The sequence below is a fragment of the Hemiscyllium ocellatum genome, chromosome 18, assembly GCF_020745735.1.
Source record: "Hemiscyllium ocellatum isolate sHemOce1 chromosome 18, sHemOce1.pat.X.cur, whole genome shotgun sequence".
In the NCBI taxonomy this organism is placed as follows: Eukaryota; Metazoa; Chordata; class Chondrichthyes; order Orectolobiformes; family Hemiscylliidae; genus Hemiscyllium; species Hemiscyllium ocellatum.
Genome location: NC_083418.1, coordinates 75,041,222 through 75,067,276, shown reverse-complemented (window position 1 = coordinate 75,067,276; position 26,055 = coordinate 75,041,222). Strand labels below are relative to the sequence as shown.

The following is a 26,055-nucleotide window of genomic DNA, read 5'->3' as shown; positions in this document are numbered from 1 at the left end:
AAACCAAGATGATTTATACATTTCCAGGATTCAGAAGACGGGAAAACGTACTTCACGAAGATTCATGCTCCTTGGGATGTCTTGGCCACCTATGCAGAGGTTATGCACATTAAAGTGCCTATTAAAGAAAACGATATTCCCCAAGCGAGAGAGAACCCATTTGACTGGTTGTTGAAACCATTTCGACTGAATCCAGCAATAATAAACCCTGAACCAGATTACTTCACAGCACCTTTCAGTAAACAGCGTCAGGAACTTTTCCTCATTAATGACCAAGAGACATTCTTCTCGCCCTCCACTCGCAACCGGATTGTAAGTACATTCAGTTTAAACCATTTGCTTTTGATACAGCATTTTGAGCATTACTTAACTTAGATGACTTTGCTCTGACTTCAGTGTACCCCTCTATGCTGCACTGATCTATTTGCACCAATGCAAACCACTGTAGAGACACAAAGGATGTCAGGTCAGCTGTATAATCTCATATTTATGGAAAGCAGCTGCTTGATCTCATTAATATTTTCTCCTTGCTTTCTCAACAGCATTCTGCAATAATCTAATTTATAATTATCAATCAGTTTGTTTTCTTTGCACTATGGAGCACTGGGTTTGAATAGGGTTTCGATTTTAACAGCATTTTTGAAGTGTAACTTTGAGGTTTTTTTCCTAAAACTGCAAGCATTATTATGAATTTCCAAACCCTCTCCCATGCTGTAAAGGGGATCTGTGTTGTACACTTATTAATTATCTTTTGATTCATACTCCAGGTGTATTACATTCTCTCTCGATGCAAGTATGCGACAGAAGATGGGAAGAGGAAATTTGGGATTAAGAGATTACTCAACAATGGCACATACACGGCTGCTTTCCCACTTCATGACGTATGTATTCTGTTTTGTAAAGGTAGCGTGCTTCTGCCTAAATCCTATTGTTGTGTTTAAACCTCTCAGTTGATTTTTCAGAGATTTAAAAATATGCATCATATTACGTTTGTAATAAAATGTATCATCTGTGTTTCCTTAATGGCTGAATCTTGAGGACACTGGTGGACTGGACAGGTGCAGGAACACTTTGATGTTCTGGCAGTCTTACCTTAGTTTCAAAATTACACATCTCTGGAGGATATTGCCAGCTAGTGTCAGTCGGTCACCTCCCACACTCTGCTCCTAAGCACAGTCTTGCTAAGACCGAACGTAGCAATAAGTGTGGTACATATAGGGGAGGAGAGAGTATTAGGGATCAAATAAGGAGTGGACCTGGGTATTGCAAGAGAAACAGTCCCTTGTGAAAGTTGGAAGGGAATTCATTCTGAACAATTCCTTTATGTTCTTTCACTTCACTATTCTATTTCTCCCCTCCCCACTTCCAATGATACTATGGTTTGTGGGTCAGCATATACAAACATACCTCTATCCTCATAGGTAAAAGAGCCTTGCACATCAGGTCAAAAGTCAAGGCTGAAGCATTTGCATCCACCTTCAGTAGAAGTGCCATGTGGATGATCTATCTCAGCCTCCTCCAGTGGTCCCCAGCATCACAGATACCAGTCTTCAGCCAATTCGATTCACTCCTCATGATGTCAAGAAACAACTGGAGGCACTGGATATTGCAAAGGCTACGGGCCCTGACAACATTCCAGAGTTGTGCTCCACAATACACCCTAGCCAAGATCTTCTCGTACAGTAACAACATTGGCATCTACCCAACAATGTGCAAAATTGCACAGATAATGTCCTGTACACAAAAAGGATCAGGCCAACTCCAACCCAGGTAGTTACTGTCCCATCAGTCTATTCTCGATCATCAGTAAAGTGATGGAAGGTGTCATCAACAGTGCTATCAAGCAGCAGGTGCTCAGCAATAACCTGCTCAATGACGCCCAGTTTGGGTTCCACCAGGGCCACTCAGCTCCTGATCTCAGTGCTGCCACCATGCAAACACAGAAACAGGGCTGAACTCAAGAGGGAAGTGAGAGTGACTGCCCCTGATATCAGGGTAACAATTGACCAAATGTGGAATCAAGGAGGCCTGGTAATCTGAAGTCAATGCGGTTCAGGTGAAAACTCTCCTTTGGTTGGAGTCATACCTGGCACATGAGCAGTTGGTCATGGTTGTGGGAGGTCAGTCATCTCAGCTCCAGGACATCTCTGCAGGATTTCCTCAGGGTAGTGTCCCAGGCCCAACCATCTTCAGCTGATTCATCCTTCCTTCTATTGTAAGGTCAAAAGTGGAAGTGCTTATTGCACAAAGTTCAATGTCAGATACCAAACAGTCCCAGCCCTCTCGTGTTTAGCACAAGTTCTGGTCACTCTGTTACAGGAAGAATATTATTAAGCTGGAGAAGTTTCAGAGGACACTTTCCAGGATGTTGCTGGGAATGGAAGGTTTGTGTTTTAAAGAAAGGCTGGGACTTTTTTCACTGGAGCGCGGAAGATTGAGGGGTGACCTTATAGAGGTTTGTAAAATCATGAGGGGTATAGCTAAGGTGCCTTTTCCCTAGGATGGAGGATTTCAATACCGGGGGCACATTTTTAGGTGAGAGGAGGAAGATTTAAAAAAGACATGAGGGACAATGTCTTAAACACAGTGACTCATGTGTGGAACAAATGTCCAGAGGAAGTGGTGGATGTGGGTACTGTTACAATGTTTAATAGACGTTAGAGTAAGTACATGAATTGGAGGGATATGGGCCAGGAACAGGCAGGTGGGACTAATTTAGTTTGGGATTGTGCTCAACAAGGACTGGTTGGACAGAAGGGTCTGTTTCCCTTCTTTCCTCCACTGTTCAACATCTTGAGGGTTCCCATTGATCTGAATGAGCAGTATAAATATGTTAGCTACAACAACAGGTCAGACATTGGGGATTTGATGACAATTAGCTCACCTTCTGACTCCTCAAAGCCTTGTCCACCATCTACAAGGTGCAAGTCAGGAGTGTGATGGAATACTCCTGGATGAGTGCAGTTCCAATGACACTCAAGAAGCTTGACACTGTTCAAGGCGAAACATCGTACTTGATTGGCACCACATCTGCAAACACATACTCCTCCACCATCAAGGTTCAGTAGCAGCAATGTACACCACCTATAAATGCAAAAGTAAATCAACAAACCTCCTTGGACAATATCTTCTGAAATCATGACCCCACTCCCATCTAGAAGGGCAAAGACAACAGATACATGGCAACACCACCCCCTCCAAGTTTTCTTGACATCTAACTTTTAAGTACCTCACCATTCCTTCACTGTCACTGGGTCAACTCCTGGAAATGCCTCTCTAAAAGCACTATGCTGTACTGACACCAAATGGAAAGTAACGGCGCAAGAACGCTGCTGACCATCACCTTCACAAGACCCAACTAGGGAGAGACAAACAACACCAACCCAGCCAGCAATGCCCACTCCCCATGACTAAATTGAAGGGAAAAGCCTAGAGCAGAAATGTAGTTTTGGTGTCAGTTATGTACACTAAAGGTTCAGTTTCTGAAAGGGTTCCTTGTGTCACTTCAGTCAAAGGCATCTCTATAATTTGACGTTCAAACACACTATGTCAAATGTCATTGAAGTCTGGAAACATTGGTTTTGTTTAAACAGCAGGGATTTTATCCCCTGCTCTTCCTGAAAGACAGGCAGGCAGATGTGTTCTGATCTTACCATCCTTTGAAGCAGCCCCTTTCATCACTGATCTGTGGCTTTGATCAGTTATCAGACTTTACCAAAATATAATGTTGTTCCTGCATCCCTGGAGCAGGTTCAGCACCACCCCAGCTAGCCCACAAGAGGGTTATAGTTTGCTGTATTTCACTTGGCTGTGCCAAGCCCTCTTCCCTGTGCCAGTGAAAATATTAACATTGATTTCTCGCCAGCCACCACCTTCGGACTAATATTTGGTGTTTGCGTTTGAAGTCAGCCGTGTTTGCCTCGAGCTTTGAGACCTTTCACGTCAACAACAAGATGGCTTTTCAACTGTGCATGTGGATCTGACTGCTCTACTTGAATACCACCCCTCTGGTTTATCTGCCCCTTCATCTCTGTCCTTCATCACATTATGTGTTGTAACTAGAATCCATTGAAAGTTTACTTGGTTGTTGGACAGAAGTTAAGTTGAATCAGGCCAGCAGATTGAGAAAGTTGAATTGAAGAAGTCATCACTGTTATGTATGAACCTTGTTTGAACCATTGTAGTCCATTTTGTGTAGGTACCTCTAAAATGCCGTTCGGGAGAGAATTACAAGATTTTGACTCAGCGACAATGAAGGAACACTGATATATTTCCTATTCAGAATGGTGAGTGGCTTGGAAGAGAACTTGTGGGTGGTGGTATTCCCATTTCTCTGCTGCCCTTGTCTTTCTAGGTGGTAGTGTTTGTGGGTTTGGAAGGTGCTATCTAAGGATCTTTGGTGAATTTCCGCAGTGCATCTTGTAGGCAGTACACGCTGCTGCAATTGAGTGTCAGTGGTGGAGGGAGTGGATGTTTATGGATGTGATGCAATCAAATGGGTTGCTTTGTCCTGAATGGTATCAAGCTTCGTGAGTCTTGCTATTGCTGCACAAATTCTGGAGTGGGGATATTCCATCATACTCCTGACCCGTGCCTTGTAGATGGTGGATAGGCAGTGGGGAGTGAAAAGGTGAGTTACTGACTGCAGAATACCTAGCCTCTGACCTACTCTTATAGCCATAGTATTTATATGGCTAGTCCAGTTCAGTTGCTGGTCCATGGTAATGCTCTCAGAATGATGATAGTGGGGGAGTCAATGATGTAAGACCAGAATCAAATCAGCCTTAATCAGTTTTGAAGAGCTAAATTGCCTACAGTTCCTAACTTGTATGTACATATGACAACAAAGTAACAGCAAATAATTTTACATCAGGGCAGCGTGGGGCTTAGAGGGAACTTTCAAGTGAAGTTGTCCCCAAGCATCTGTTGCTGTTGTCTCTCTAGGTGTTAAAGTCACTGTTTGAGAGGTACAATCAAACAAGCCTTAACTTTCAAAATCCCACAGGTATATTCAGACAAGTATATTTTCATCTTTGCTTTGCAGTAAAAATCAAGGTTTGCGTAAAGATTTGTAGCTCGGGTGCTGTAGTTGTGGGTTTGTTGTGGATTTACAGATGTTCCGTCCCCTGTCTCGGTGACATATTCAGTGCTTTGAAGCCTCCTGTGAAGTGATGCTGTACTGTGTCTTCTGGAATTTATTTGGTTCCGTTCCTGCTGCTTCCGGTTGCTGGTTCTGTTTGTTTGTTGTAGTGGCCGGTATATTGGGTCCAAGTCAATCTGCTTCTTGATGGCGTCTGTGGCTGAGTGCCGCGGACAAGCAGGCAGACAACTAGCAATCCGTATCCATGAGCACCAACTAGCCACTAAACGCCACGACCAGCTGTCCCAAGTAGACACACACACACAGATGACAAGGACCACAAATTTGCCTGGGACAATACAACAATCATGGGTCAGGTTAAACAGAGGACAGCCGGAGGATTTCTAGAAACATGGTACTGAACCACGACTTTACCAACAAGCACATAGATCTGGACCCAATATACCGGCCACGACAACAAACAACCGGAACTGGTAACTGGAAGCACCAAAAACAGAACCAAATAAATTCCAGAAGACACAGTACAGCAACACTTCACAGGAGGCTCCAAAGCACTGAAGATATCACCGAGACAGGGGACGGAACATCTGCAAATCACCTTCCCAATTCAGCGAACATGCCCACAACCATGCTGTAAAAAATAATTAAAATCTCATTAATTGAAATCTCAGAAATCTGATTTCTGTACCCAGTTGCTTTATTCAGAACAAGTGACCAGCTCTCAGTAGAAAAGTACTTAGTCATATTAATTTCTAAATTTGAAAAAAAAATTAATTTTGAGTACCATAGAAGGTTTTCAGATCTACTTCAACACAAGCCGTATGCAGTGAATTTGTTACCAGGCTGATGATATTGTTGCAAATACAATAATGATGCACACTTTTCAGAAGAATGAACTCTTAGCAATACAATCCATTGGACATGAATGAAGTGGCAGCTTTTGATGCATTTTATTTATGTTAAGAGATTTAAATTAAAGCAAGGACTCAGGAATGACATTTTTAAATTGGCAGGTTGATTTAAATCTTTATATCATTTTGATCACAGGTTCTGTCTGTACTAATGTACAGTCCACTGCGCGAGCTAAATATGACAGCCAGCAGTGACTCTGAATTAACCAATATTGAATTCTTAATTCCTACTCTGGATTTATGCTCACTCAAAGTTGACTCCTAAATCATGTTACTGGCTCTTTCAGACTTGTACACTGAACTGAAAATTCACTGAATGAACTGGTGAGGCACTGATATCAGATACTGCAATTAAGCAGCCACTGAAATTATTGTGTGATTGAAGTACTGTTCCCCATGCTTTGCTTTTAATAAAAGGGGGTGTAATTTATGGATGTACATAGAATGCTGCCCTCACCAGTGATGCCCACATCCCATGAATAAATCAGAACAAATACCTGCATACATTTGGTTTGCTTTCAGAAGTCAGGTTTCTACATGCATACGTATAGAATTTCCAGCTACTAGAAATGAACCACACTGTGAGCCCAAATGGTAATCTTATATTGGTTATTAGATATCGTTCCTGACACACTCTGGATTATTTAGCAAGTGCTGTCCAATAATAGAATCACATATGATCATAGACATCAAGTTTTCAGGGTTGGGGACAGTGCAATCAGTACTTTGCCTCTTTTGAACAGCTGAATAAATGTGCTGTTTGCAATGATCTGCACTCGTCATTGGGACGCCAAAATAGGGAACATCCTCACTATCCTGTGGGATCGCCATAACCTTGATCAAATCATCTTGCTGGCAGTGTGCCACATAAACTCACACATTTGTGACAGTGTGCTCACACGTTTGCCTTTAGGAAATTACTTCCTGACCTGAAAAGAGCCCAATCCACCTTAAATTATTCTGAAAGAGGAAGCTATCTCGAACATAGCTTCACTTCATCAGTTGAAGAAATCTGTTTAATGGCAATACTATGCAGTGGCAATGCTAGTGGTGGTTGCCGCCAACAGGATGGTGCTGTCAAACTGAAAGCATGTTCAGCTTGCTTCACAGATGAGTCATGTAAGATATCAAGGTTCTTCTGAGTAGTATTGGTTCTGATTTTATCTGTTATTTAGAAATTAGGTTCAACATCAGGAAATGAAGATGATTTTTCCTAATTGGTGCTGCACTGCCTGAGATGTTAATGAATTCTTCCTGGAAGTGTATGCCTTTGAATGTATCATTCTCTCTCTCTCTCTCTCTCTCTCTCTCTCATTGCCTTTTAGACCAGCTGCATGCACAATGTGGTGAGAAATGTTACTGTCATGTATTGGCAGCTTGCCAATTCAGGAAGTTTGACATGAATAGCTAGACTAATATTACGAAATTGTCTTTAAAAATAGCACAGCGCGCAATGCTGGGCATGTCGTACCATATTGTCACGTTTTTTTTAAGCACTGGTATAATCTATTTATGCAGCTGCACAATATTCACGATGATGTTTCTAAAGGCATGCTACACATATGCTCAAAATCATAGTGAGGAGGGCTGGGGCTAGGGCAGGGTTGTATGGGGGTGATGCCAGCTTTTCTGGGTGACCTTGGGTTAGTTAGGCAGGTGTGCCTGCTCTGCTGTTCTGCAGTATTTCTCTTTCCGCAGCAGCTTGTGTTTCTGAGTTAGTGAGGGAGATCTGATTGTATCCCCCTCCAGTCATCAGAGTATGCTTTTGTTCAGCTCATGGTGGGAGTGATACGTAGAGTCATAGAGATGCACGGCAAGGAAACAGACCTTTCAGTTCAATTCGTCTGTGCCGACCAGGTATCCGAAACTAATCAAATTCCATTTGCCAGTACTTGGTCCATATCCCTCCAAACCCTTCCTATTCATATACCCATCCAGATGCCTCTTAAATGTTGTAATTGTACCAGCCTCCACCACCTCCTCTGGCAGTTCATTCCATACACGTACCACCCTCTGTGTGAAAACGTTGCCCCTTAGGTCTCATATCTTTCCCCTCTCATCTTAAACTTATGCCCTCTAGTTTTGGACTCCCGTACACTGGGGACAAGAACTTGACTGTTCACTCTATCCATGTGTCTCATGATTTTGTAAACCTCTCTAAGGTCAGCCCTCAGCTCCAATGCTCCAGGGAAAACAGCCCCAGCCTGTTCAGCCTCTCCCTATAGCTCCAGTCATCTAATCCCAGCAACATCCTTGTGAATCTGTTCTGAACCCTTTCAAGTTTAATAACATCTTTCCTGCAGCAGGGAGACCAGAATTGCACGCAATATTCCAACAGTGACTTAACCAATGTCCTGTATAGCTGCAACATGACCTCCCAACACCTACAGGCAGAAGTGGGTACCGTAGATGTTAGAGATTAGAGTAGTGCTGGAAAAGCACAGCAGGTCAGGTAGAATCTGAGGAGCAGGAAATAATGTTTCGGGTAAAATTTCTGATTAAGGGCTTTTGCCTGAAATGTCAATTTTCCTGCTCCTTGGATGCTGTGCTGTGCTTTTCCAGCACCATTCTACTCCTGACTCCCACTCCCATACTCAATGCACTGATTGGTAGATATCTCAGACTTGGCAAATTGTGCATTGTTAATAACATGCAAGCATTTACCTGTCCTCAGACTGCAGCACGCAATAAAGCACATAGCAATGACACAATCTCAAGATGCACTGACTCTGTCTACGGCACACTTAGAGTTTTGGATGTTTGAGTATTCAGATTAGCAAAAGTGTAACATTAATAAGGTCACATAGTCCCAGAGAGTTGCTCAGGGTTCCTTCCTCATCAGAGAGAGAGAATTTGTGGTCAGTTTAACATGACAGTCGCCATACATCTGGCCGTTGAGGTTCAGAAGTTACCTTTATGGTAACCTCACCTGATGCCGGAATGGAACTTACACTGTTGGCATTACTCTGCGTTACAGTCCAACCGACTGAGCTAACTAGCTGTTAGGGCCACGACTAGCAATCTTCGTTACTGTAGAGTTGAGAATAAGCCCACTTCTGTATTGCAACTGTTATGCACATCAAAGAAAAAATGGGAAGTGGCTGCTAACTTCTCAGGACTTTACCCTGCTCTTACTCTCTGTGCAGATTTCATTCTAGATCATTTCTACTTTTGTGTAAATGGATATCTGAAAACATTTCATCGTCCTCTCGCTGCAGCATTGCAATATTATCGTATACTCACATGTTTGTCTTTACAGTGCAGATACTGGAAGAAATCTCATGATCCCAAGAGTGAGAATGAACGATTCACGTTATATAAAGAGTGGGCACGCTTTGGTCGATTCTATAAGGAGCAGCCCCTGCACCTCATCAGGTTAGAGACTTTGGATGGAATTGACTGTATTTTGTTGGGCTTGAGACCAAAGTGACAGATTCCAGGTGAGCAGACTGGTAACTGTCAGCAGGAATGTACTTTCTGTTCCGCAGCGGAGACCTTGGGCCTTCCCTGTCACTTGCCTTCTCTCCTCTCCAGCCAATATCATTGCCCTGACCACTTGCTCTTTTATTTTACTAATCCATCTGAATTAAGAAAGAAAGACTTGTATTTATGTTGCATTTCTTCACAATGTCTAAAGGCACTTGATAACGAATAAAGTGTCCATTGTTTGAAATGTAGTGAATTCTGGAAACACTACAGCCAATATGCACATAGTATACTTACATATAATCTGTTTTCGGACTGAGGGATAAATGTTGGTCAAACCAGAGATATCTCCCTTGCTCACCTTCAGACTTGTACCATGGGATCTTTATATCCACCTCAACAAGCATTTGAGGCCTTGGACTCATCCAAAAGAGTCAAAAAGTGTGGTGCTAGAAAAGCACAGCCGGTCAGGCAGCATTGATGAAGAGCCTTATGCTCGAAACGTTGACTCTCCTGCTCCTCGGATGCTGTCTAACCGGCTGTGCTTTTCCAGCACCACACTTTTTGACTCTGATCTCCAGCATCTGCAGTCCTCACTTTCTCCTCATCCAAAGGAGTGCACCTTCCAACAATGCAGCACTCCCTCGGTCCTGCACAGAAGCTTTAACTTTAATATTTGCACACAAGCCCTGGAAGGGGATTTGAACCAAGAATGTTCTGACTCAGAGGCAAGAATACTAGCAGCTGAACCCCTGATTATATCCACGTTTGCAAAACACAATTCTAACTGTTTCCAGGCCATGGAAGCTACCAGCCAGTTTGCCACTGACACCTGTTAGAGAATAGTGTAAGGTGGGAAGACCAGAGTTGGTAGACTGCTGAGTGATTAGATTACTTACAGTGTGGAAACAGGCCCTTCGGCCCAACAAGTCCACACCGACCCGCCAAAGCGCAACCTACCCATACCTTACATTTACCCCTTACCTAACACTATGGGCAATTTAGCATGGCCAATTCACCTGACCCGCACATCTTTGGACTGTGGGAGGAAACCGGAGCATCCGGAGGAAACCCACGCAGACACTGGGAGAACGTGCAAACTCCACACAGTCAGTCGCCTGAGTCGGAAATTGAACCCGGGTCTCAGGCGCTGTGAGGCAGCAGTGCTAACCACTGTGCCACCATGCCGCCCACCATGTCCGATGTCTGATCGAAAGTCAGAAGAATAAGAAACATTCCAGCTTTATACATGTCCCTCCTCTCTAAGCATGACATGGTACTGAGCAAACCATGACCTCAAGTTCACAGATGACTCTGAAGTTGATCATTTTCTATTAATAATTCACACCTTCTTGTTCGTTCAATAATTTTCCCCAGGTTTCTCCTGCAAAATGGACTGTAAGAGCTTCTTTAAGTTAGTCAAAAGAAAAAAAAGATGAAGACAAATGTAGGCCCTTTACAACTTAAAATGGAAGAATTGATACAAAGTAAATGGAAATGGCAAAGCAATTAAAGTTATCTCTACTCTGCCATCACAGAACTTGACAGAAATAGCTTCCCAAAAGTCCTGGAAAAGCAAGAATCCTTTGGAAGGAGACATTGAAGATAATTAATATTAGTAAACAAAAAGTCTTAGATAAATGAACAGAGCTAACATCTGATGACACCCAGACCTTGATTATCTACGGCTCAGAGTACTATAGGGGGTTGCAATGGAAATGTTTTTTTTTAATTCATTCATGGGATGTGGGTGAATCTAGCTAGGTCAGTATTTCTTGCCAAAAGGGCAGTTAAGAGTCAACTTTATTGCTGTGGGTCTGGAATCATATCTAGGCCAGAACAGCTAAGAATGGCAATATCCTTCCCTATAGGACAATAGTGAACTGGATGAGTTTTTCTGACAACTGACAATGGATTCACGGTTATTATTAGACTCTTAATTCCAGATGTTTATTGAATTTGAATTTGAATTCAAATTCCACCAGCTGCCATGGTGGAATTTGAACCTGGGTCCCCAGGACATTAACTAGGTCTCTGGATTAACAGTCCAGTGATAATACCACTAGACCATCTCCTCCCCACCAGTGGATGCATTGGTTGTCACCTTCCAAGTTTTTTTAGATTCTGAACAGTCATGATAGATTGGAGGGTTGCAAATGTAACCCCCACTAGTTATAAAATAAGGGAGGGAACAGTACTGGGAATTATAGACCGGTTAACCTAACATCCCTAGTCTGGAGAATGCTGCACTCTACTATAAAGAATGTAACAACACGACACTTAGAAAATGCCAGCAAGATTCCACGCAGGATTAATAAAGTCAAATCATGTTTGACAAGTCTACTGGACTTTTTGTTTTGGAGAACATAATGAGTAGAATAGATGAAAAAGAACCAGTAGATGTGGTCTATATGGATTTTCAAAAATCTTTTGCCAAAATCTCAGGCAAGACATTATTGTGCAAAATCACATCATTTGAGATCGATGGAAAGATTAAAAATTGGATAGCAGGCAGGAAATGGAGAGTAGGAATAAATGTGTCTTTGTTTTGGAATTGAAAGTGATAACAGGAGAGTACTATAAGCATCAGGGCATATGTCCCAGCTAGTTACAATATGTTACAAGGGTTTGGATGATGGAATCAAGTGTAATATCCAAGTTTCCTCATAACTAGATGGGATGGAAATTGGTGAGAAGAATGTAAATTTACTTCAGGATGATTTAGATAAGTTGAGTGAGTGAACAAAGACACGACAGAAACAGTATAACATGGATAAATTGAAATTCTCCACTTCAGAAGGGAAAAGCGGAATGGCAGAGTATTATTTGAATGGTAGTAGATGCACAAAGAGAGCTGGGTGTCCTTGTTCATTCAAAGCAAGTGTATACATGCAGCAAGCAGTCAGGAAGACAAATGGCCCATTGACCTTCATTACAAGAGGATTTCCTTACCCAAGAAAAGATGTCCTTACCATGGAGAGAGTATGAGGTTGAGCAGGCTGAATCCCAGAATGAGGAGAGATTGAGACAACTGTATTCACTGGAGTTTAGAAGAATGAGAGGGAGTCTCACTGAAACGTATAAAATTCCAGCAGAGCTGGCTGGATCAGAATGACGTTTTTCCTGACCACGAGGTCCAGAACATGGGATAGTGGTCTCGGGATTTGTCTCAACCATTTCAGAGTAAGTTGAAGAGAAGTTTCATCTCTCAGAGGCTGGTGAACCTGTGGAATTCTTTATCACAGGAAGCTGGAGAGGCAAAGTAACTGAATACATTTAAGTGAGAAATAGATCAATAGAAGCTAAAGCTGTCAAGGGTTGTAGCAGCAGTGTAGGTTTATAAGGCTGCGACCAATGAATAGCCGTGACAATGTTGAATGTTGGAATTGTTTCAATGGGCTGAATCGCCTGCTTCTCCTATTTTCTATGTTTCTATATGTGACAAAGTTAATGAGGCTTTTATATTACTGCCACTGAAGTTTGCATTTCAGGATACAAACCTGTAAGAATTATAAAGTGTGTGGAGAACTTCAAAAGGATATTGACAAGTCAGTGCCGTGAGCAGCTGGGTGGCAGATCAAGTTCAATATGGAGAAGTGTGAGGTGAAACATTTTGGTAGAAAGAATGTGGAGATCGAGTACAAAATAAATTATATTATTCTAAAGTGTGTGTAGGAGCAGAGAGATCTGGCAACATATGTGCATTCGTTATTGAAGGCAACAGGACAAGTGAAGACACCAGTTAATAAAGCACACAATATCCCAGGCTTTAGTCATCAAGGCAGAGAGAGCAAGAGCAAGGAGGTTATGCTGAACTTACACCAGTTAGGCCTCAGCTAGAATGTTGTGTACAGTTCTAGACAATGCACTTCAGAACAAATGTGAACACATTGGAAAGAGTTTGCAAAGAGATTTACAAGAATGGCTCCATAAGCTCCATTAGGAAGATAGATTGGAGAAATTGGGAGTATTTGTCTTAGAGAGGAGAAGGTTAAGAGGAGACTTGATGGAGGTATTCAAAGTCAGGAGGAGTCTTGACATAGTAAATAAGGAGATATTAGTTCTATTTGTAAAAAAAATGAGAACAAAAACGGACAGATTTAAAGTAATTTGCAAAAGAAGCAAATGTGATGTGAACTAAGGATTTTCACACAGCAAGTGGTTCAGGTTTGGAATGCAGTGCTGGAAGAGTGGTGGAGGTAGGTTCAACTGAGGCAAACGTGTTGGATGATGATTTGAATACAAATAACATGCAGGATTACAGGGAAAAAGGCAGATGAACAGCACTCAGTTAGAATGTTCATTTAGAGAGCTGATGCATACAACAGGAGCCAGTAGTCTCATTCTACTGTCATTCTGTGATTCTGAGAAGATGAACACATATACCAGGCAGAAGCAGTACTGGTGTGCATCCCTAGCCCTGCTTGTATTGCCTATGAGATAGAATTCTAGAGCTAAAGAAAAGGAAGAATAATTTTCCAACAAAATAACAGAGCCAGATTGCAGGAATCCAAGCTTGAAAATAAAAGTTTGCCAATGTTAATATTTTTTCCATTAATACTTGCTTTAGTGCCATATTTTCCACTGAGTTATTTCTTTGGCTGGTTTCTTTTATATAAACAGAAACTTTAACCATGTGTACCTGCTGTGTTGAAAATAATGGGCATATGTAGGATATTTGGAGAAAGTGAGGACTTCCTCCACCGGCAGAAGTCCTTGGACTCCTCCACCGGCAGAAGTCCTTGGACTCCTCCACCGGCAGAAGTCCTTGGACTCCTCCACCGGCAGAAGTCCTTGGACTCCTCCACCGGCAGAATCAACACTTTAACTCCCCCTCCCACTCCACCGAGGACATGCAGGTCCTTGGACTCCTCCACCGGCAGAACACAACTACACGACGGCTGGAGGAGGAGCGCCTCATCTTCCGCCTGGGAACCCTCCAACCACAAGGTATGAATTCAGATTTCTCCAGCTTCCTCATTTCCCCTCCCCCCACCTTGTCTCAGTCGGTTCCCTCAACTCAGCACCGCCCTCCTAACCTGCAATCCTCTTCCTGACCTCTCCGCCCCTACCCCACTCCGGCCTATCACCCTCACCTTGACCTCCTTCCACCTATCCCACCTCCATCGCCCCTCCCCCTAGTCCCTCCTCCCTACCTTTTATCTCAGCCTGCTTGGCTCTCTCTCTCTTATTCCTGATGAAGGGCTTATGCTCGAAACGTCGAATTCTCTATTCCTGAGATGCTGCCTAACCTGCTGTGCTTTGACCAGCAACACATTTGCAGCTGTGATCTCCAGCATCTGCAGACCTCATTTTTTACTTACAGAAAGTGAGGACTGCAGATGCTGGAGATCAAAGTCGAGAGTGTAGCGCTGGAAAAGCACAGCAGGTCAGGCAGAATCTGAGGAGCAGGAAAATCGATGTTTCAGACTTAAGCCCTTCATCAAGAATGTGGAGGGTGGGAGAAGGGGGCTGAGAGATACATAGGAGGGGGTTGGGGCTTGAGGGTGGGTAGCTGGGAAGGCGATAGGTAGATGCAGGTGGGGGGTGATGGTGATGTGTCGGAGCAGAGCAGATAGATGGGACAGAAGGTGGACAGGTGAAGAGGACGCAGGTTTTACACTTCCTGCGGTTGCAAGGGAAGGTGCTGGGATGGAGGGTGCATTAGTGGAGAGCATGGACATAACGAGGGAGTCACAGAGGGAATGATCTCTATGGAACGAAAATAGAGGTGGGGAGGGAAATATATCTCTGGTGGTGGGGTCTTACTGTAGGTGGCAGAAATGGCGGAGGATGATGTGTTGCATCTGGAGGTTGGTAGGGTGGACGTGAGGACTGGGAGTTCATTCCTTGTTGTGATTGGAGGGATGGAGTTCAAGGGCAGGGGGGGGGGGGGAAGTGGAGGAGATGCACTGAAGGGCATTATTGACCACGTGGAGGGGAAATTGTGGTCTTGAAATAAGAGGCCATCTGAGATGTTCTGGCGTGGAATTGCTTCTCCTAGGAGCAGATATGGCAGAGGCATTGGGAGTAAGGGATAGCATTTTCCCATGAGCCAGGGATGGGAGGAGGTTAGTCTACATGGCTGTGGGAGTTGGTGGGCTTGAAGTCAATGTCTGTGTTGAGTCAATTGCCAGAAATGGAGACTGAGAGCTGCAGGAAGGGGAGAGAGTTGTCTGAGATGGTTCAGGTGAACTTGAGGTCAGGGTGGAAGGTGTATGTGAAGTTGATGAAGTGTTCAAACACCAGTGGGAGCACAAGGTGGTGCCAATACAGTCATCGATGTAGCAGAGGAAAGGTGGGGAATAGTGCCAGTGTTACTGTGAAAGATGGACTGTTCCACATACCTTACAAAGAGGTAGGTGTAGTTGGGGCCCATGTGGATTCCCATGGCTGCCCCCTTTCATCTGAAGGAAGTGGGAGCATTTGAAAGAGAAGTTGTTGAGAATCATATATAGGATATTTGTTTTGTAAAATTGGGGCTACATCAGAGCATGTTAAGAAATCAAGCATATGGTCCCCTGGTTTACCCCCTTTATGTTTTGATAGGATTCCAGCTTAAATTCAATGTTAAAACCTCAGTTGCATAGCTTACATTAATTTATCAAGTAACCTCTAATAGCAGGGCAGTTTTCCAAATGTACATTATAAGCAGGAAGCTTTGCTTGATTATACCCAGAGTGCACTTCTGAGTAATCACCCTTACCACCATCAACACTCATTAGCAGCAGTGCGCACAGGCTACAAAATGTATTGCAGAATACTGTCCATTTGCTTGGGTGCGTGTAGTTTCAACAGCATTCAAGAATCTTGACACCTTTCAGGTCAAAGCAGCTTGATTGATTGATGCCACACCCACAAACATTCGCTCCCCCACCCCCCCACCACCGATACTCAGTAGCAGCAGTGTGTACTGTCTACAAGATGCACTGCAGAAATTCACCAAAGATCCTCAAACAGCTCCTTCCAAAACCCACAACTACTTGAACTGAGAAGGATAAGGACAGCAAATACATAGGAAACACCATCCCCCACAAGTTCCTCTCCAAGCCACTTACCACCCAAAATTGGGTGGTGAATATATCATTGTCCCTTCACCTTCGCTGGGTCAAAATCTTGGGATTCCCTCCATAAAAGCATTGTGGATTTATCAATAGCACATGGACTGCAGCGGATCAAGATGGCAGCTCACCGCCATCTTCTCAAGGAGCAACAAGGGACAGGCAATAAGTATTGGTGGCACGGTGGCTCAGTGGTTAGCACTGCTACCTCACAGCATTAGGGACCCAGATTCGAATCCTGCCTTGGGCGACTGTCTGTGTGGAGTTTGCACATTCTCCCAGTGTTTGCGTGGGTTTCCTCCCACAGTCCAAAGATGTGCAGGTTAGGTGAATTAGCCGTGCTAAATTGCCCATAGCATTCAAGAATGTGTAGGTTAGGTGCATTGGTCAGGGGTAAATATAGGATAGGGGAATGAGTCTGGGTGGGTTACTCTTTGGAAGTTAAGTGTGGGCTTGTTGGGCCGAAGGGCCTGTTTCCACACTGTAGGGATTCTAACACTCTAACCTGGCCCAGCCAGTGATACCCACATCCCACAAATGAATTTCAAAATAAAAAAAACAGTCCATCAATTTCTCAGATTTTAGATCCTGTAACTTTTATTGGGTCTCATTTCTCTGTTTCTGCTTTCTAGGAAATACTATGGAGAGAAGATTGGAATATATTTTGCCTGGCTTGGTTTTTACACGGAAATGCTGGGGATTGCAGGTGCCGTTGGTTTCATTTGCTTTCTGTATGGCTGCATAACTAAGGATGGAAACATATGGAGGTAACCGTCTATTTTGATTTAATAACACTTGATCAATTGGGAGGAGAGAATTGGTTTTGTAATCCCACAAGGGAATGTAATTCAACGTGTACGAGCCCCTCCCTAATACGTTTAAAAACAGAGTTCAAACTATTTCCTAATTTGTTTGCTGTGTTAAGTATAAAAACCTGCATGAAAGCAGCATACTTCCTGACATTTCCCCAAAATATGACAAAAGCAGTAATATCCATTCTAACATGGTTAAGAGATTCATTCAGACACTGATTTATTTTTCCTTTATTAGTTGAGGGAGTGTGAATCACTAGCCAGTTATTTCCCAGCGCTTTTCCAGCACCACACCTACCACCTTCCATCCACCTATGGCATTCGCAGCTACCTTCCCCTAGCCCCACCCCCATCCCATTTATCTCTCAGTCCCATTGGGGCACTCCACATTCCTGATGAAGAGCTTATGCTCGAAATGTCGAATCTCCTGCTCCTCGGATGCTGCCTGACCGGCTGTACTTTTCCAGCACCACACTTCTTGACTCATTTATTTCTCAACTTCTCTCTGGGCAATGAGGGATAAGTGTCAACCAGACAGCTGTAGGTCTGGAGTCACGTTTAGGCCAGAGCAGATAAGAACAGTAGATTTCCTTCTCTCCGGGATAATAGTAGACGAAATGAATTTTTTTTAGAACAGTTAACAGTGACCAATTAGCCAGCTTTCTATTCTAGATTTGATTGAATTCAAATTTCACCATCTGCTAAAGTGAGATTTGAACCCAAGTCCACCGCATCATTGGCCTAGGGCTCTGGATTGCTATTCCAGTGACATTACCATCAAGCCTCTACTTCTATTCTACATTGGTGTAATAGGGACATTAGCAGACTGTTAAATATCAGGCTATGACTTGCGAATATTTTAATTCTCAAGCCTCATTTGCCCACTCCAACCCCTACCCACCACTAGTGGGATGATGTCACTGATGGAAGATGGCAACCAAAATTATTTGGAGGGGAATGGAAGGGGCATTTTACATTGACCTCAGCAACACATAGAAACAGCCCTTCGGTAAGGTAAGGAGAGATTGCCAGGTTTGGGGGATGTCAACAAGTAAGGAATCAAGCATCAGAACAATCCTTCATTTGAAAGAAGTGAAGGATTTATTTTATAAGGTATCTCCTTCCACAAGCTTATCAATTGAGTAACGTATAAGGATCAGTGATCAGACTGATGTATTCTATTACAGATGCCTAACCATTTGAAAACTACAGGTATAATTTTCGCTGTCTCATTTGTTTGATACAATGTGGATCAAAGTTGAGCATTTGGTTAAAATTACACAAAGTCAGGCAAGTTAAGTCTTGAGGGACATGGAAACGAGCATATGTAGCAGGAAGCTCTTCCACTAACTTCATGAGCTCCTCCCACACTATTTCTGAAAATTGCAAAGCTTAAAAATAAACCAAGGAACTCTTCTTAAGTTTTCCCAATTTCAGCAACAAATAGCTAAAATTGTACATGAAGATATAGAAAATAAAGGACAGCTTATTAAACTCATCATCCCAGTTCCTGCCACTGTGTACAATTTGCTTCATTTTAGAGACCGTACAAAAACATCTTAAAATTTACCTTCCAGCAAAATATATCTTCTCACTATTAGACTTCTTAGCTTCCACTTCTTCTTAAGATTAGATTCCCTACAGTGTGGAAACAGGCCCTTCAGTCCAACAAGTCCACACCGACCCCCCGAAGAGTAACCCACCCTCCTCTGACTAATGCACCTAACAACTGTGGACAATTTAGCATGGCCAATTCACCTGACCTGCACATCTTTGGAATGTGGGAGGAAACCAGAGTACCCAGAGGAAATCCACATGTACACAGAGAGAGTGTGCAAACTCCACACAGACAGTGCTCAAGACTGGAATCAAATCTGGGACCCTGGCACTGTGAGGCAGCAGTGCTAACCACTGAGCCACCGTGCCGCCTGTATGACTGAGCTATGCTTCTGCAGTTGTTGACATTTGAAACTATCAGTCCTCCATGTCCATGTGGTTAGCAGAAGGCCCAGGTCAGTCAATGGCACACAATGACTGACAGTTTGAAAAGTTAAAAGGCAGGTTTACAATTAATGCTTTAATTGAGTATGCATTACAATTTAAATTCCCAATGGGTAGAGTTTGATCACTTTTTTTTCCCACCCTTAGTGAAGAAATTTGTGACGCTGAACTTGGAGGGAAGATTATCATGTGTCCCTTGTGTTATGATTGTGACTTCTGGAGACTGAATACTACCTGTGAATCGACCAAGGTGCGTAGCTTTGAGCAGAAGGATCTTCAATTCTAAAGGATCTATCTGGGAAACTCTGCTCTTCACAACTCTTCCAATCCTAAAATGAATTTAAAATTACACAACACACAGGTTACAATCCAACAGGTTTATTTGGAACCACTTTTTAATTACAGTGTAATTTAAGTTCTGGGATTTATATATCAATGAACAGAAACCCAGCATATCCCATTCTAAAAGATGAAAGATTTAATCTAAATTTGTTTAATGTGTCATATCTCCATGGCACTGGACTCCTTCGGCTATAAATTCTGTGATCATGATTCTTATTCTCCACAACCACCTGATGAAGGAACGGCGATCCGAAAGCTAGTGCTTCCAAATAAACCTGCACTTTGGATGCTGCCTGAACTGCTGTGCTCTTCCAGCACCACTAATCCAGAACCTGTTGGACTAATACCTGGTGTTGTGTGATTTTTAACTTGGTCCACCTCAGTCCAAAACTGGCACCTCCAAGTCAACCTGAAAATGATAATTCAGGAATCTTGTTAATTTTGTTATACAGGTTTGAACAGTTTTGAAAATAAATTGGAGAATTTGAATGTAGCTACAGCATTTTTCTTAGTTACCAAAAGCGCACCTTATCATTTTAAAAAGTATTTCCTGCATCTGTAAGCCATTTTATATGTTCAAATGGCCCTTGTGTTAGCTGTCCACATGAATATTGAAAATTTCCATGGTTTTTATTTTCTTTGATTTGTGAACTGTTGCTGCTGCTAACTATGTAGATGAGAGTGTAAAAGCACTCTCCAATGGAGGAAAACATGTCAAAAAAAGACACTTGCCTCACCATTTCCTCAACAAATACCAGTCTTTGTCATAGTCAACAAGTTAAACCTTCCCTCAACAGTGCATTCAAGGCCCATTGCAACAATTCTCCGAATCTCTTGTCAACAAACATGACCTGCGACATCTACAGTCTAGAAGGAAAAGGGCAGCAAGTACATGGGAACCACCTTAAACTTCCCATTTAAACCCCCCCATCATCCTGGCTTGGAATTGTATCGCTGTTCCTTCACTGACATTAAGTCAAAATAACATCAGGTAGATGCTGAGATTCAAGAAGGTGGCTCACCACTGCCTTCTAGAGGCTGATGAGGGTCAGTGACGCCCACCTCCCATGAAGAAAAGTTTTTCAAAAGTTGACAAGCCTAAGTGCACACGTGACACATCCTGAATCCGCAAACTTTAGCTCTGCTAAAGCATATTCATGCCTTACTTGCTCCCTTGAGGGTGATTACTGGAGTTTAAACTTGTAGAAGCTATTCTGTTTTTGAGTGGGAATACTTTTGCATTTTTGATGGTCCTGAAAGTAACCGAGCCAGTTTGGTCAATATTGCACTAATTTTGAAATTTACTTATAAAAGTTCTCTCATATTCAACCCTTTATTTTGTTACAGAATTCTCACCTGTTTGACAATGCTGCCACCTTGTTTTTTGCAGTTTTTATGGGCATCTGGGGTGAGTGCCTTTCTGTTATTTGAGTCAGATAATAGAAAATCAAATTAATTTGTGGAATATAGCCACAGAGGGAGAATTCTGAAAGCCTTGAATTTATCAAGATAGCTTCTTTGACTGGAGTGAGACGGCTCATGTAAATAAATGGGGATTGAAAAAGCTGTTGGAATTGTGTTTTCGGAAGGGTGAGTGGCTGCTTATGTAACTGGCTTTGATTTGTTTCCCGAGCAGTTACTCTCTTCCTGGAGCTGTGGAAGCGGCGACAGGCGAAACTGGAATATGAGTGGGACCTTGTGGACTTTGAAGAGGAGCAGCAACAACTTCAGATACGCCCAGAGTACGAGGCAAAGTGCAAGCACTACAAGAAAAACCCAGTTACTCAGGTACAATTAGTGACTTAAAATGTGACCTGCTCAGTTTAAGCTCCTGGCTTGTGGGCGCTTCGAGCATAATGCTGCTTCTGTCAGGATGACCAGCAGCATCTGTGGAGAGAGAATTTAATGTTTCCAGTACAGTATGACTTCCTCTTCAGAGCCCTTTGAAAAGTCCAAGAGTTTCTCAAGTCAAGAGAAGATTAGATTAGATTACTTACAGTGTGGAAACAGGCCGTTCGGCCCAACAAGCCCACACTGCCCCTCCAAAGAGCAACCCACACAGACCCATTCCCGTACATTTACCCCTGACTAATGCACCTAACACTGCAGGCAATTCACCGGAAACCAGAGCACCTGGAGAAAACCTACGCAAAGACTGGAAGAATGTGCAAACTCCACACAGTTGCCCAAGGCGGGAATTGAACCCAGGTCTCTGGCGCTGTGAGGCAGCAATGCTAACCATTGTGCCACCGTGCCACCCACGACAGAAGAACTGCATGAGTTCAGAAGAAAACATACTGGACCTGAAACAGTAACTCTGTTTCTCTTTCCACAGATGCTGCCAACCTGCTAAGTTTCTCCAGCCAAAATTGTTTCAGATTTCTAACATCCATAGTAATTTGCCTTTATTCTTTCTTGTTGGAATGTGTCTGCTCAGTGTATCTATGCACACTTGTTCAGACGTAAATGAAGTATAGCAGTGTAAAATGCGTAGCCATTGTCTTAAAGCAATACTTTAGCCATTGACAAGAAACATAGAAAACAGGGGTTAGGGTGGGCCGTTCAGTCCTTCAAGCCTGCTGCACCATGCAATATGATCACGGTTGATCACCCAATTCAGTATTCCTTCCCTCTTTCTCCCCAAATGTTTTGATCCCTATAAGAATTATAAGTCCTTCTTTTCTGTATATTCTGAAATATTCCCTTAATGTCTCCTGGTGCATCTCTATTAACCTATCCTTTGCTCATTTGCCCAGTCGCTTTCGGAGTCCGATGTACAATTCTGGTCTCCCTGTTATAGGAAGGATCTTATTAAACTGGAAAGAATGCAGTAAAGATTCACCAGGATGTTACCAAGACTGGAAGGTTTGAGTTATCGGGAGAGGCTGGATAGGCTGGGCTTTTTTCCCTGGAGCGTTGGAGGCTGAGGGGTGAGGCAGACACGGGGAGAATGTGCACACTCCATGCAGACAGTTACCCGAGATGGGAATTGAACCCAGGTCGCTGGCGCTGTGAGGCAACAGTGCTAACCACTGTGCCACCGTGCCGCCCATTTGGTGTGGTCCTTGTTTTTTTTTCCCAGGAGGTCATAAAGACAAAGGTTCTGAAATGTCTGGACTTTCAATCCGCTTTTGAAAGTTCTTGCATAATACTGTCAAAATTGGCCTTCCTCCAATTTAGAACTTCAACTTTTAGATCTGGTCCATCCTTTTGCATTGCTATTTTAAAACCAATAGAATTATGGTCACTGACCCCAAAGTGCTCCCCAACTGACACCTCAGTCATCTGCCCTGCCTTATTTCCCAAAAGTAGGTCAAGCTTTGCACCTTCTCTAGTAGGTACATCCACATACTGAATCAGAACATTGTCTTGTACACGCTTAACAAATTCCTCTCCATCTAAACCCTTGAGACCGAAGATCTCATTGAGTGTTAGAGGGGCCGAAATGCCTATTACAACTTCTATTTCCACCGTTTTCCTTGCCCATATTGATAAAAAAGACTTTAATTATAAAAATTGATTTCAGTTGACATTCCACAGTTTGTCAAAACCTTATCAAGGGGTTTGTAAATACATAGGCATTTTTATTTAATCATTTGTCCATAGTTATACAGAACAGATTTCAGTGTCCTTCATTGCATGTTCATACTTCAAAATGAGCTGTTTATTCATTGTTAATGTTCACATATTAATCTTTTATTTTCAGGAACCGGAGCCTTACATCCCGATATCAGACCAGGCATTACGCTCTTGTGTATCTGGAGCTACGGTTTTGTTTTGGGTGAGTACCTTTTCTAAAGTCCTTTAAACCAGGTTCTAGTTCCCGTGACATTCAAAATTCTAGTTTCTGTTCTGGGTTTCACTGATTTTATTGCAAATACTCCCATCTCTATCACTCCTCGCAATCCAGTGGGTCCACTTATTTTAGCTTGCTTGTCTCATGCCAAAGATGTTAGAATTCAGTTTTAGTGTATTGTGAGGGTAAAATGGGACGTCAATAGCCATATGGTAAAGTTAGGACTGCATTTTCCACTGTTGATACTCCACCCCAACATTCAGGCAGTGGCATTGTGATACTGCCATTGGATTAGAATTCCATAGTTAGGAGGACAGATAGGAGGATCCGTGGGATCGTGAGGGACTCATGGTTGGTGTGTTGCCTCTCAGGTGCCAGGGTTCATGATGTTTTGGAATATGTTTTCGGGATCCTTGAGGGGGAGGGGGAGCAGCCCTAAGTCGTAGTTCACATAGGAACCAATGACATAGGTAGGAAGAGAGTTGGGGATTTAAGGTAGAAATTGAGGGAGATAAGGTGGGAGCTTAGAGCTAGAACAAACACATTGTTATCTCTGGTTTGTTACCCATAGCACATGCTAGTGAGGCAAGGAATAGGGAGAGAGATAATGACAGGGATGGCGCAAGAAGGAGGATTTCAGATACCTGGATAATTTGGGGTCATTCTAGAGTAAGTGGACCCTCTACACCTGAACCAGAGGGGCACCAATATCCTGGGAGGGCAGGGAATTTGCTAATGCTCTTTGGGAGGGTTTACACTAATTCAGCATGGGGATGGGAACCTAAATTGTAGTTTGTGTCCAGGAGGTTGTGAGTAGTGAGGTCAGAAATAAGGTTTCAAGGTTGCAAGAGAGTACCAGCAAGCAAGAAGGTGGTTTGAAGTGTGTCTACGTCATCACCAGGTGGATCCAGAATAAGGTGGGTGAATGTGCAGCGTGGATTGGTTTCTGGGACTTTGGTGTTGTGACCATTTCGGAGAAATGGATAAAGCAGGGACAGAAATGGTTGTTGCAGGTTCTGGGATTCAGATGTTTCAGTAAGAACAGAGAAGATGGTAGAAGAGAGGGATGTGTTGCGTTGTTAGTCAAGGACACTATTATGGTGGCAGAAAGGACGTTTGAGGACTCGTCTACTGAGGTAGTATGGGCTGAGTTTAGAAGCAGGAAAGGAGAGATCACCCTGTTGGGTGTTTTCTATAAACCTCCAAATAGTTCCAGAGATGTAGATGAAAGGATAGCAAAGATGATTCTGGCTAGGAGTGAGAGTAACAGGGTAGTTGTTATGGGATCTTTAATTTTCCTAATATTGACTGGAAATATGACAGTGCAAGGACTTTAGATGAGTCAGTTTTTGTCCAATGTGTGCAGGAGGGTTTCCTGATACAGTATGTAGATAGGCCAACAAGGGGCGAGGCCACATTGGATTTGATACTGGGTAATGAACCAGGCCAGGTGTTAGATTTGGAGGTAGGTGAGCACTTTGGTGATAGTGACCACAATTCGATTATGCTTGCTTTAGCGATGGAAAGGGATAGGTATGTACTGCAGGTCAAGAATTATTGCTGAGGGAATGTCAATTATGATGCAATTAGGCATGACTTAGGATGCATAGGATGGGGATGGAAATGGCAGGGGATGGGCACAATTGAAATGTGGAGCTTATTCAAGGAACAGCTATTGCGTGTCCTTAATAAGTATATACCTGTCAGGCAGCGAGAAAGTGGTCGAGCGAGGGAGCCGTGGTTTCCTAAAGAAGTTGAATGTCTTGTCAAGAGGAAGAAGAAGGCTTATGTTAGGATGAGATGTGAAGGCTCAGTTAGGGCACTTAAAGTTACAAGTTAGCCAGGAAAGACCTAAAGAGGGAACTAAGAAGAGCCAGAGGTGACATGAGAAGTTGTTGGCAGATAGGATCAAGGAAAACCCGAAAGCTTTCTATAGATATGTCAAGAATAAAAGAATAACTAGAGTAAGATGAGGCCCAATCAAGGATAGCAGTGGGAAGTTGTGCATGGAGTCCAAGGAGATAGGAGAAGCGCCAAATGAATAATTTCCATCAGCATTCACACTGGGAAAAGACCGTGTTGATGAGGAGAATACTGAGATACAGGCCAGTAGACTAGATGGGATTGAGGTTCACAAGGAGGAAGTGTTAGCAATTCTGGAAAGTTTGAAAATAGATAGGTCCCCTGGCCTGGATGGGATTTATCCTAGGATTCTCTGGGAAGGGAGGAGATTGCAGAGCCTTTGGCTTTGCTCCTTGTCGTCATTGTCTACAGGAATAGTACTAGAAGACTGGAGAATAGCAAACGTTTTCCCCTTGTTCAAGAAAGGGAATAGAGACAATCCTGGTAATTTTAGACCAGTGAGCCTTGCTTCAGTTGTGGGTAAAGTGTTGGAAAAGGTTGTAAGAGATAAGATTTATAATCATCTGGAAAGGAATAATTTGATTAGGGATAGTCAACACAGTTTTGTGAAGGGTAGGTCGTGCCTCACAAATCTTATTGAATTCTTTGAGAAGGTGACCAAACAGGTGGATGAGGATAAAGTGGTTGATGTGATGTATATGGACTTCAGTAAGGTGTATGATAAGGTTCCCCACGGTAGGCT

At 43.0% G+C, this 26,055-nt stretch overlaps 1 protein-coding gene across 1 annotated transcript in view; it reads left to right on the top strand.

Moving 5' to 3' along the window:
• Nucleotides 1-26,055, top strand: part of ano5a (anoctamin 5a) — a 205,942-nt gene that overhangs the window by 149,673 nt on the left and 30,214 nt on the right. The window contains exons 5-12 of the mRNA XM_060839101.1: nt 28-312; nt 768-881; nt 9,272-9,387; nt 17,132-17,266; nt 19,460-19,562; nt 21,002-21,062; nt 21,291-21,442; nt 23,361-23,435. Coding sequence (XP_060695084.1) covers nt 28-312; nt 768-881; nt 9,272-9,387; nt 17,132-17,266; nt 19,460-19,562; nt 21,002-21,062; nt 21,291-21,442; nt 23,361-23,435 — 1,041 coding nt within the window. The remainder of the gene's footprint in view (nt 1-27; nt 313-767; nt 882-9,271; nt 9,388-17,131; nt 17,267-19,459; nt 19,563-21,001; nt 21,063-21,290; nt 21,443-23,360; nt 23,436-26,055) is intronic.